Source organism: Protopterus annectens, chromosome 9.part0 (genome assembly GCF_019279795.1).
Source record: "Protopterus annectens isolate FY-2018-M chromosome 9.part0, PAN1.0, whole genome shotgun sequence".
NCBI lineage: Eukaryota > Metazoa > Chordata > Ceratodontiformes > Protopteridae > Protopterus > Protopterus annectens.
In genome coordinates this window covers 571246179-571257617 of record NC_056743.1, presented here as the reverse complement: position 1 = coordinate 571257617, position 11439 = coordinate 571246179, and the positions used below count along the sequence as shown (strand labels likewise).

General features: G+C 40.2%; 1 protein-coding gene across 2 annotated transcripts in view; it reads right to left on the bottom strand.

Moving 5' to 3' along the window:
* Nucleotides 1-367: 367 nt before the first annotated feature.
* LOC122811330 (hemagglutinin/amebocyte aggregation factor-like) overlaps nt 368-11439 on the bottom strand; it is a 97727-nt gene continuing 86655 nt past the window's right edge. For both annotated transcript variants that reach the window (XM_044083099.1, XM_044083100.1), the window contains one exon: nt 368-530. In XM_044083099.1, coding sequence (XP_043939034.1) covers nt 485-530 — 46 coding nt within the window. In that variant the 3' untranslated portion in view covers nt 368-484. The remainder of the gene's footprint in view (nt 531-11439) is intronic.

Here is an 11439-nt window from a genome sequence, read left to right as displayed (position 1 = left end):
TTCAGTTTGGTTGCATTTCCCACTTTTGGTTTTATTGAAGTAAAGGATACCTGTGTGTGCCTGCCTTCACTCCATCAACTGTCAAGATGAAGAGGACATTTTACTTGCATTTATATACTGTTTTTGTCACTAACAGTATTGAATCAGACCTCCCTTTCCAAATCTGGATTGTGGTCTGAAGAGTGAAACTAATCCTTAAAGTGGTAGATCATTGCAGGGTCGGGGTTGGGGTTGGGGTTCAATCTGTGAATAAGTCAGAACTTGTTATAGAAGTGAGCAATGGAAACCTGTTTATCTGGTAAGTTATAGGCACACACACAACACAATAACAAACAACAAGAAAAAAAAATAATAATCAATTTTTTTATTATTCAGTCACAGCAAACTCATCATTATGGACCCCAGTGATTGTGCAAGTTAAATGAGATCAATAACGGATCGTCTTAGTTTTCAACAAGTAAAGATAACTAGAGTTTTCTTAGTTTTAACATGAACGTTGACTGCAGTAGTTGTACATCCAGCGACGATCCCTAAAAAAGAAGAAAAAAGAAGCAATGTATAATATGCATTAAGAATGGTATGAATATTCACATGTATCATGAACTAGCTTATTATACTGAGAGGTCTTTTCATTATTATGTACTCCATGGACACTCACTATATTGTACACTCCACTTTTTCTGTGAAAAAAGTTTTTTTCCTAGGAAGATCCTTGGATCTCTACAATGTATATTGCATTTACCTCTGTTGCAGGAAATTAATCCAGTGAAGGTCATTCCCGTATCATGTTGATATATATCCTTTCAATGAATGTTTTTGAGGGGCACCATTATACATAACTGTTTAATACATGTTTTTTAGGAGGTGCCCATTAATGGCCTGAAAAAACACAATTTACTTTGTTATTAGTCACCAAAGCTGCAGATTTTCCGAAAATAGCATCAAAAAGAAAGCTAGACAATTTGATGAAAATGTATTACTGCCTTCTGCTTGTGTCTATATGGCTAGGATATTTTGGAAACTACTCTTGCTCTGTTGAAGGACATCAAGTGGCTGGGGGGAACTAAGTAGAGAAGTTGCCCCAATATTTATGGTATTTAGGTTGGTTAGGTTAGAATTTATTGCACTTCAGTATAAACAAGTCTTGTGGAGTGGGACACAATACATGGTGTGAACTTTATCTGAACAGTACCCTAGTGTCAGACAAGCTGATACACTGGTTGTTACACCTTCTTATACTGCTGACTCACTTCTTTGGCATGTGGCATTTATGATAAACACTGAGGGGGGTCTTGAGGAAGGGTCACAAGGACATTTTTAACATGGTTGCATTTGGATTATTATACCTGTTCTACATGGTGAAGTTACTCATACTTAGTGGGTTATGTCCAGATGTTGAATGTAAAGTCATTATGTACCACATCTTCTGTTCATACCATGGACTGATAAAAAACACACCTATGATAACCAACCACTAGATGAGTAATCAAGGAGCCTCAATCCTCTCCAATGGCACCAGTGGGGGGCATACACTGGGAGGATAACGAGTACACACACACTATTTCCAGATGCAGATCTCTGCATCAAGTGCAATTTCCCTTAAGAGCCCACAGAGACAACAGTCAGTCTGGGGCTGGTTTCTCCCTGTTTCTCCAGATCCCAAATAAGACTCCCAGCTGTCACATCTATAAAGTTGAGATCTTGGCTGAGTGGCCAATTCAAGACCTCCAGCACACTCTCTGTCCAACCAGTGCTTCATGTCCCTGCCCAAGTAGCTGACACGCACACTCTTTGAGGTTTGATTTACACACACACACACACACACACACACACACACACACACACACACACACACACACACACACTCTCTCTCCTGGGAAAGGTTGGTACAGATTTACTAGCTATGCCCCCTTTGGCCCAGACTATAAGGTAGTTATTACTGCCACCAGCCAGCTCCTTTTCAGCTACTTTAAGGCCCTTAACAAAGTGTGTCCAGTCCTACTGTGTAATATTAGCATTAAAACAAATGGCAGTTTGACCAAGAGCAAGGCTATTTAGGAGTGGCCCAAACAGTGTTACCAAATAAATATGCAAGTACTCTCAAAACTTAAATATCTCTAGACAGATCAGCCACATTGAAAGGTTTAAATACATTTAATAATAAATAATAAAATAACAAGGCAATACTAAATATATACTCACAGTGACATCAGAGTTCTAAACCACAGGAAATATTTAAAACAACATTGCAGGAAAGTTTCAAATTAATAAAGAAAAAATCTAAATTAAGCTTCACTACTTCCCTGACTGTGTCTTAGAGAGTTACTATACCCTAGAAACTTAGTTACAGAGCAAGCTAGATGTTGTGGTAAATGGTTCTTGTCAGGTCCAAGACAGAATACAGAATGCCCTGTCTCTCTAAGAGACTTCGCAAATTAATATCTCAAATATTACTGCTGGAATAGCTTGCAAAATGGCATTATTTATTGTCATCTGACTCTATCCCAGGTGAAACCTCGACTGCTAGAAGTTGACAGAATTTAGCATATACCTGTGAAAATACATAGACCTCAGATCTTTGGCAGAAAACAATTAAATTCCTCCATATTTCAAGACTAGTAATTATTTCACCCTAAGGACAATACAGAAAGCTTTTCAGCACAGACATTATGTCTCCAACCTAGTATATAAAGTAATTTAATTTCAGCTATTTTTCTGAAGTTAACCTCCTGTATTCCAGTTTTCACTGTTAAAATATATACATTTAAACAGTTACAGTAGTGCATATACATTTCTGTTCTTTTCCAGTATGGCACACTGTGGTTACATTTTAAGCACAAGCACTTTATAACATACCTTTCTGACACACATGTCTGTATAAACCAGTTTGATATACACATGACAAAGTTCTAATACACTGTAAAACACAAGCATCTTATATAAATTGTGTTGATATTCACAAATGACATTTAATTATTTTAAAAATTCCAGATAGCTGTGTTGGCATTATCCCCCTTTGTCACACTTCTTCCCCCCATGCTAAGACTAAAACTAGTTTTTCAAGTGACCCTTGAGAAACGTTGCTTGAGAGGGATAAGCCTATCTGGGAATACATTATTCCATACCCTGTCTTGAGATCCCAGCTTCCTTTGTATTGCTGACCCCATTAAAGTGTTGCACTGTCATATCACATGCCTGCAACCCTAGGATCCACCATAGTAACTTGGGATTTTGCTAGCTGGCTTGCTGTAGCCATAGATCCCCCTCAGACTCCTCCTGCCTTCTACTGCAAATACATAGCACCAGGGCCTCCCTATTATGGTAAGGTTTCATTATGTTAACATGGTAGAGTTTGTGTCCCTGCCTCCTGCCTAGCAGTTCTACCATGTAGTTAATCACTGACCTTCCTTACCACTTTGAAGGGTCCCTCCCAACCTGCCTGCAGCTTATTGTGCCTAATAGGGATGAGAACCATAACCTGCTGCCCTACAGAATACTCTCTAGTTCAAACATTCCTGTCATACCAGACCTTTTTCTGCTTTTGGGCTTCTGCCAGAATCTCCTGGGCCAAACCCATGAGTTCCCTCAGCCTTGTCCTGAAGTTTAGGACATATGCCACAACAGACTCCTTGTGGGATTCACACTCACTCTCCCACCCATCATGAATCAAATCTAGACATCCCCTTACCCTATGCCCATACAGCAACTCAAAAGGTGAGAAACCTGTGGATTCCTAGGGCACATCTCTTTAAGCAAGAACAGATGGGGCAAATATTTTCCCCACTCCCGATTAAACTGGACTGCAAATGCCTGCAACATGGTCTTTAGTGCAGAGTTTAACCTCTCCACAAGGCATTAGTCTGGGGATGGTAGGGAGTGGTCTTTAGGTGCTTCACCCCACAGTGCTTCCACAGACAAGCCAGCAGGTCTGACATGAAATTTGCACTTCTATCAGCCAGTGTTTTTTTCGGGAACCTACCCTGCTGAAAATCTCTAACAAAGCATTTGCCACCTATTCTGCCTCAATGGAGGAAAGAGACACTGCCTCAGGGTATCTGGTAGCATAATCTACTACCACTAGGATATACTTCTTTACTGTGAAACTTGGGGTAATCAGACGACCAACAATATCCATACCTACTCTCTGAAATGGCTCCTCAATCACAGGCAAAAGCACCAAAGGAGCTTTAACCTTGTCTCCAGGCTTGCCTACCTTTTGGCACTGCTCACAGGTCCTACACTACCCTGTTACATCCCTGAAAATCCCAGACCAATAAAAGTTCTGCATAATACATCTCTTGGTATGCTTTATGCTCATATGACCTGCAAAAAGAATGTCATGGACTATGGTTAGAAGTGCCAAATGGTAGGCTCTGGGCACTACCAACTGTTGTATTACCTTACCCTCTAGCCCTCCCTCAGGGGTCCACTCTCTATATAGTAACCATTTGTCCCAGTATACAGATCCCCCCTTTCCTTGAGAATCAGGCACCACCATGGCTACCTTGCCCCACTGTCAGCCTGGGTACTATTACTGACCTATGCCCTTGCAGTCACTCTGCCCAAGTTAACATCAGTACCTGCAAGCAGCTGTGGCTCACCTTCAATCACACTGCTACAGGGTAGCTCCCTCCCTGAAGTAGCCACCTCTCTAGTCCTGGTTTCATCTGTGCAGTCTACCTGCCCCCCCCCCCAGGCTGCCAGACCCACATGCTTGTCTCCAAGCCTGAGTGTGTGTCACTGCATGCACACAAGGTATGCAATATCAAAATCATTCCCTATCAGGGCATTTGCAGAGATATCCTCAAACACACCTACTTGCTTGCTTCCTTTTCCACCTTCCCAGTCAAGGTGAACCCTAGCCAAAAGTATTTGGAATGTGGTCCCTCCTAAAGGTCTGACTGAGTAGACTGCCCAAGCAAGTAGCACTCCTCTTTAGTCATTGCAGGCTTCACAATGGTTAGGTAAGAGGCTGTGTCTCTTAGCAGTGGCCTGTTTCCCATCTTCTAGGATAGGGTATAACCTCTTGTGTTAATTTGGTATTCTTGTTTTCTCCAGACAACTTACTGCTGACATTCTGTCATTCCCACTTAATGGCTCCCCTACCTTTTGTTCCCACCTTGCCTCCATGGACATCGATATGCTACCTTGCCCCACTGGTTACATTTAAAACATTTAACCTATGATCCTGGCCATGTATCTGAACTAGTGGGTTTCCCTGTTACTGGTGGACTCAGTTGGGGTGGTTTAGGCCACCCACCATGGGCTCCCTTAGAATCATGAGGAGTACTGGGTATCTGTTTCCTGTGCAGTGATGGCCTGCTTGCTAGGTATAGGTCTCCCTTTTTCCAAAACTCATCTGTTGTCCTGCATTCCCTATCTGCCAACCAGATTCTCATGTCCTCAGGCAAAGTACTAAGGGCTTGTTCCCCTCACCAAAATGTCTGACAGCCCTTCAAAAGTAGTGATCTGACACCCACTCACCCACCTATGAAAATAATTGCTTAGTTCAGCAATATATTCACACAACTTTCATCTGCCTTGCACCTATGCTCACAAACTTTTTTCTATAAACTCCAAGTGTTAACTAAAAACACTCAAACAATTTTTAACTGTATTATAATTTAAGCAATCAGTATCAGACAATTTAGAAAAAGCAGTTACAGCTTTACCATGGTGTATGGGGGTCGGGAACTGTACCCAGAGCCCTTGGTCAACATTATACTGTTTACATACCCTTTCAAACATAAGAATAAAACTATCAAAATTATCACCCTTTGTAAATTGTGGAAGAAATGTACTGACCTTTATTGCTTCTGGGGTACGGTTAATCCCTTCCCCATTACCTCCATGACCCTGGCAAAGAGTCAGCATCTCCTTTTCATGTTGTCTCTGCCTCTCACATTCTTCAGCTTCCAGATGTCTCAGTCTCTCTCCTGATTCTGTTTCAACCTCCAAACACCACTGTCTCTCTGCTGATTCTATTTCCAAACATTTGGCCTTCAGTTCAAGTTTCTCTAACTCCAGACAGATGTTTAAGTCCTCTGAGGTAAAATTGAACTGTCCATTTTCTGACAATCGTACATCCTCAAAGCCATTCTGGTTGATCTCCTGGTTGCTGGTTTGTGATGCAGCTGTGGTTAGGTTCTCATTCATCATTCCTTTGGCTTGGCACATCTCAGCCAACTGGTTCCTTGTCAGCTTACCATAATCCTCTGCTGACATCCTTGCCTGCTCTCCCTGACTAACTAAGCTAACAAAAAATAAATAAAACTGTTGTGATATGAAACTCTGAACGTTCACCATGTGGCTGCCTGAGAGTACAAACACATTCTTTAGTGACCACTGTTTACAGGCTACAGGAGTTCAATATTCACACCACTGAATTCCAATACATGGATATCCCACCACTGCCATCGATAATGTGATGACCAACCACTAGACCAGTAATCAAGGAGCCTCAACCCTCACCACTGGTACCAGTGAGGGATGTACACTAGAAGGATAACAGGTACATACACAGTACTTCCAGAAGCAGCTCTCTGCATCAAGTGCAATTTCCCTTAAGAGCCCACAGAGACAACAGTCAGTCTGGTGCTGGCTTCTCCCTCTTTCTCCAGATCCCCAATAAGACTCCAGACTGTCACGTCTATAGAGTTGAGATCTTGGCTGAGTGGCCAAGCCAAGACTTCCTGCACCCTCTCTGTCTAAACAATGCTTTGTTTCCCTGCCCAAGTAGCTGACACACACATACTCTTTGAGGTTTGATTTACACACACACACACACACACACACACACACACACACACACACACACACACACACACACACACACACACCTGGGAAAGGTTGGCACAGATTTACTAGCTATGCCCCTTTTGCCCAGACTATAAGGTAGTTATTGCAGGAGAAATTTCTCCTGCAATAATTTCCTGCCATGTGGAACCCCTTCTGTTTTTATTTTTACTATTATTGATCTACTTTAGTTGGTTCCCTTGCCCACTCAGAGGTTTGCCTGTTTTTATAAGGTAGTTATCACTGCCACCAGTCAACTCCTTATCAGCTACTTTAAGGCCTTTACAAAGTGTGTCTAATCTTACTGTATACTATTAATATTAATACAAATGGTAGTTTGACTAAGAGCAAGGCTGTTAGGAGTGGCCCACAGAGTGTTGCCAAATAAATATGCAAGTACTCTCAAAACTTAATATCTCTAGACAGATCAGCCACAATGAAATGTTTAAATATATTTAATAATAAATAATAAAAGAACAAGAAAATAGTATATATTCACAGTGATATCAGAGTTCAAAACCACAGGAAATATTTAAAACATTGCAGGAAAGTCTCAAATAAAAAAAGAAAAATATCTAAACTAAGCTTCACTATTTTCCTGATGACATGTTAGAGAGTTACTATAACCTAAAAACTTAGTTACAGAGCAAGGCAGATGTTATGGTGAATGGTTCTTGTCAGGTCCAAGACAGAATACAGAATGCCCTGTCTCTCTAAGAGATTTCTCAAATTAATATCTAGAATATTACTGCTGGGATAGCTTGCAGAATGACATAATTTCTTGTCATCTGACTCTATCCCAGGAGAAACCCCCAACTGCTAGAAGCTGGCAGTATTTAGCATCTAACTGTGAAAATGCATAGACCTCAGATCTTTGGTAGATGTTGGAAGTCATAAAACAATTACATTCCTCCACATTTCAAGACTAGTACTTATTTTGCCCTAAGGACAATACAGAAATCTTTTCAGCACAGACATTATGTCTCCGACCTAGCCTATAAAGTAATTTAATTTCAGCTATTTTTATGAAGTTGACCACCTGTATTCCAGTTTCCACTGTTAAAATATATACATTTAAACAGTTACAATAGTGCATGTGCATTTCTGTTCTTTTCCAGTAGGACACACTGTGGTTATATTTTAAGCACAAGCACTTTATAAAATACCTTTTTAACACACATGTCTGTACAAACCAGTTTGATATACACAGGACATACAGTTCTAATTCATTTGTAACACAAGCATCTTATATAAATCATGTTGATATTCACAAAAGACTTATAATTATTTACAAAATTCCAGATAGCTGTGCTGGCAGTATCCACCCTCTGTCACAGCACCAACCACAAGTCCATTTCCATCAGTAAGGTACATCTGATGCCCTGTTATATGTTCCAACTTACCACTTGCCTTCTGCATTGACTGAACCGATTACGTTCAGTCACCCAGAGGGGTATGCAGAGAGACATGATGGAACTTACTATGCATGTCTTAGAGGCAGGAAAGACACCAGTTTTCAGTAGTATCTTTCTTTCACCAAGAATGATGCCTAGATACCAATACAACATAATTGCAATTTAATAACTGGTGTCATTCTAACAGGAACAAGTGTGAATGTGTCTGGAATTAAATTGTACTTACCTCTCATATCATGGCTTCCACATTCTAGTTAAGCCTTTGCTGCCCATATTATCTTTTTTGCCTTTTTTTAGGCAGAGTCTCTTGTTGGACATTCCTACATAACAGACTCAAACTCAAATTCAGACAACATCATTGTGGTACAACTCGGTTCTAGAAGACTAAATAGAAAGATGCCAGAAATTAAGGCTCTCCTGCAATTCAAACACACTCATATTTGTGAAATTACTAGGTCATGGTTTCAGTGCAATGGCAGCACTCCCTAAATATCAGGGTTTAGCGCCTACCATGCCTTCAGACTTGAAGGTAACTTTTGGGGGAGTACCTGTATTTATTACAAATACCATTACTTCACACCAAATTAACCATCACCCTAACTCGGAGTTCCTTGAGATCCAAATTATGCTTAACAAATCCAGTTAATACTTCATTCCTAGCTACAGAACCCCATCAATGCTACTCAAAGATATTGGAATACCATATTAGGAATAAAATTATAAAACAATATGTTCACTCCAGTAAACACTTGCATCACAGCTTGGTACTTATTTCTTCAGACTAATTTCATCAAGACAGTTTTAAAAACATAATTACAGCTAGTAAAATGCCCACTATAGTCTACAAAAAGCCACTATATATATATATATATATATATATATATATATATATATATATATATATATCTGTGTGTGTGTGTTTGTGTATGTATATATATATATATATATATATATATATACATATTTCTGTGTGTGTGAGTGTGTATCTATACATATAGATAGACAGATAGATAGATAGATAGATAGATAGATAGATAGATAGATAGATAGATAGATAGATATAGAGGGGAGCACAGCTGTTGGTCAATTTGAGGTATAGTGGACATCTGTTTTGTTGACATAGTTTGGTAAACAAAACAGATGGTCAACAGTTGCGCAAGATCAATAGTTCCCAAGATTGGGGAATATGCCCTTTCCTCGGGAATTGTGTAATCTTGGAGTTAGCATATATATATATATATATATATATATATATATATATATATATATATATATATATATATATATATATATATATATATATATATATATATATAGTTAGCAGGGGGTATGTGGGCACAGGGGGGCTTGCATACATATGTATGTATAGGTACATATTCGTTTTTGATAAGTGTTTTCATCAGTGGGGGTTACTGGTACAGATGATCAAAAATCTGCAGTTTGAAAAGTGCTGGCTTTTTAAGTTGGATACTGTGGTACAGAGGGGGACCAGGGAATATGCCCTTTCCCCATATTAGTACAATCTCGGAGATTGTTAATACAATTAGCAGGGAGGTGCAAGAAGAAGTGCCCGCTGCTAAAACATCTGTTTTATTTGGTTTTCAATCCTTTGTGGATTGATAGCATTTGTATTTGATGAATGGCATTTGCTGACTTCCGATCAATGATCTGTGCTGTCACTCAAAAGATAGGCGCATATATAACAATATATAAAACAAGCCACCCTGGTGGAAACACAATATCAATCGGCTGTGTAACAGAAGGAAGAAAATCATAGCAAAAATTAGGAGGTGCAGCACCCAGCAGGATAAAAGCACTCTCATCAAACTAAACAAACATTTCAGAGGACAAATAAAGTCTACCAAAGCCAAATATGAGGTGAATCTGGTCTCCTAGGCCAAGGACAACCATAAGGTATTCTTTAGCTATATCCGCAACCTCAAAGGCAATGCACAATTATGTGCAGAGCTCATTGTAAATGGAGCCACCTATAATGAGCTAGAAGATACAGCAAACCTACTTGCTGATAAATTCAGCTCCAACTTTACCCCTCTCTCCCCCTCAACTTTCACTCAGGAAATACCATCTAATATAACCCCCCCCCCCCCACTGCTATCACAAGGGAGCAAGTCCTTAATGCTCTCTCTAAGGCCAAGAACACTGCATCAAAGGGCTCAGACAATATCCCAGGATACCTTCTAAATAGCGTGAAACATGACCTATCAGGTCCTCTGGAATTGCTATTTAACTATAGCCTCAAAATAGGCTTTGTGCCACATGAATGGAGAACAGAAGCAGTCATCCCTATGCACAAAGGTGTCCCATCTACAGACCCTAGAAACTTCAGACCCATAAGTCTCACTAGTCTTATATATAAAGCCATGGAAAGAATTATCATGGAAATGATCAACTGTGATATAGTAAACCTTTAGACACTGGACCCAACCCAGTTTGGTTTCATCAAGGGCAGATCATGACTACTCAACCCGGTGGATGTCTTTGAGAAGGTCATCAAACCAATGGATGAGGGCAAAATGGTTCACACTGCCTACCTTGCCCTGGCCAAGGCTTTTGACACAATATCCCATTTGGGCATTGTTGACAAACTCAAAAGGTTAGATACAAACTTATGTATCACCTGGTGGATAGCCAACTGGCTCACAGACAGGACCCAGGAAGTTAGAATTGGGAAGCCCACCTCTACAAAGAGGACAGTCACAAATGGAGTCCCTCAGGGATCAGTCCTTGGACCACTCCTTTTTGGCATTTACTTCTCTGAAGTCAAGGCCAATTTCAGTGGTCTCTGGCTGACTACATTTGCAGATGATTGCAAATTAGGAGCTGTCATTGAATCCCACATTGACACAAATGTGCTCCAGGAGGGGTTGACACAGACAAACAACTGGTGTCAGAGCCATGGACTAAAACTAAATGCCAAGAAATGCATAATAGTATCCTTTGGGAAGTCATCCACCCCTGGTAACTATCATATTGACAATACAACCCTTAGAGTTGACCCAATAGTCAGGGACTTAGAGACACACACAGATAGTAATCTAGCCTTTGACCAACACGTTTCTAAAGAAGAGAGGAAATCCTTCTATATTGTGCAGCTTATAAACAATGATATGGCATCTAAGTCCAAGGAAGTCATTGTTCCACTGTATTCAGCATTCATCAGACCTATCACTGAGTACAATGCACCCTTTGATGTGTACCTAACCAGGCA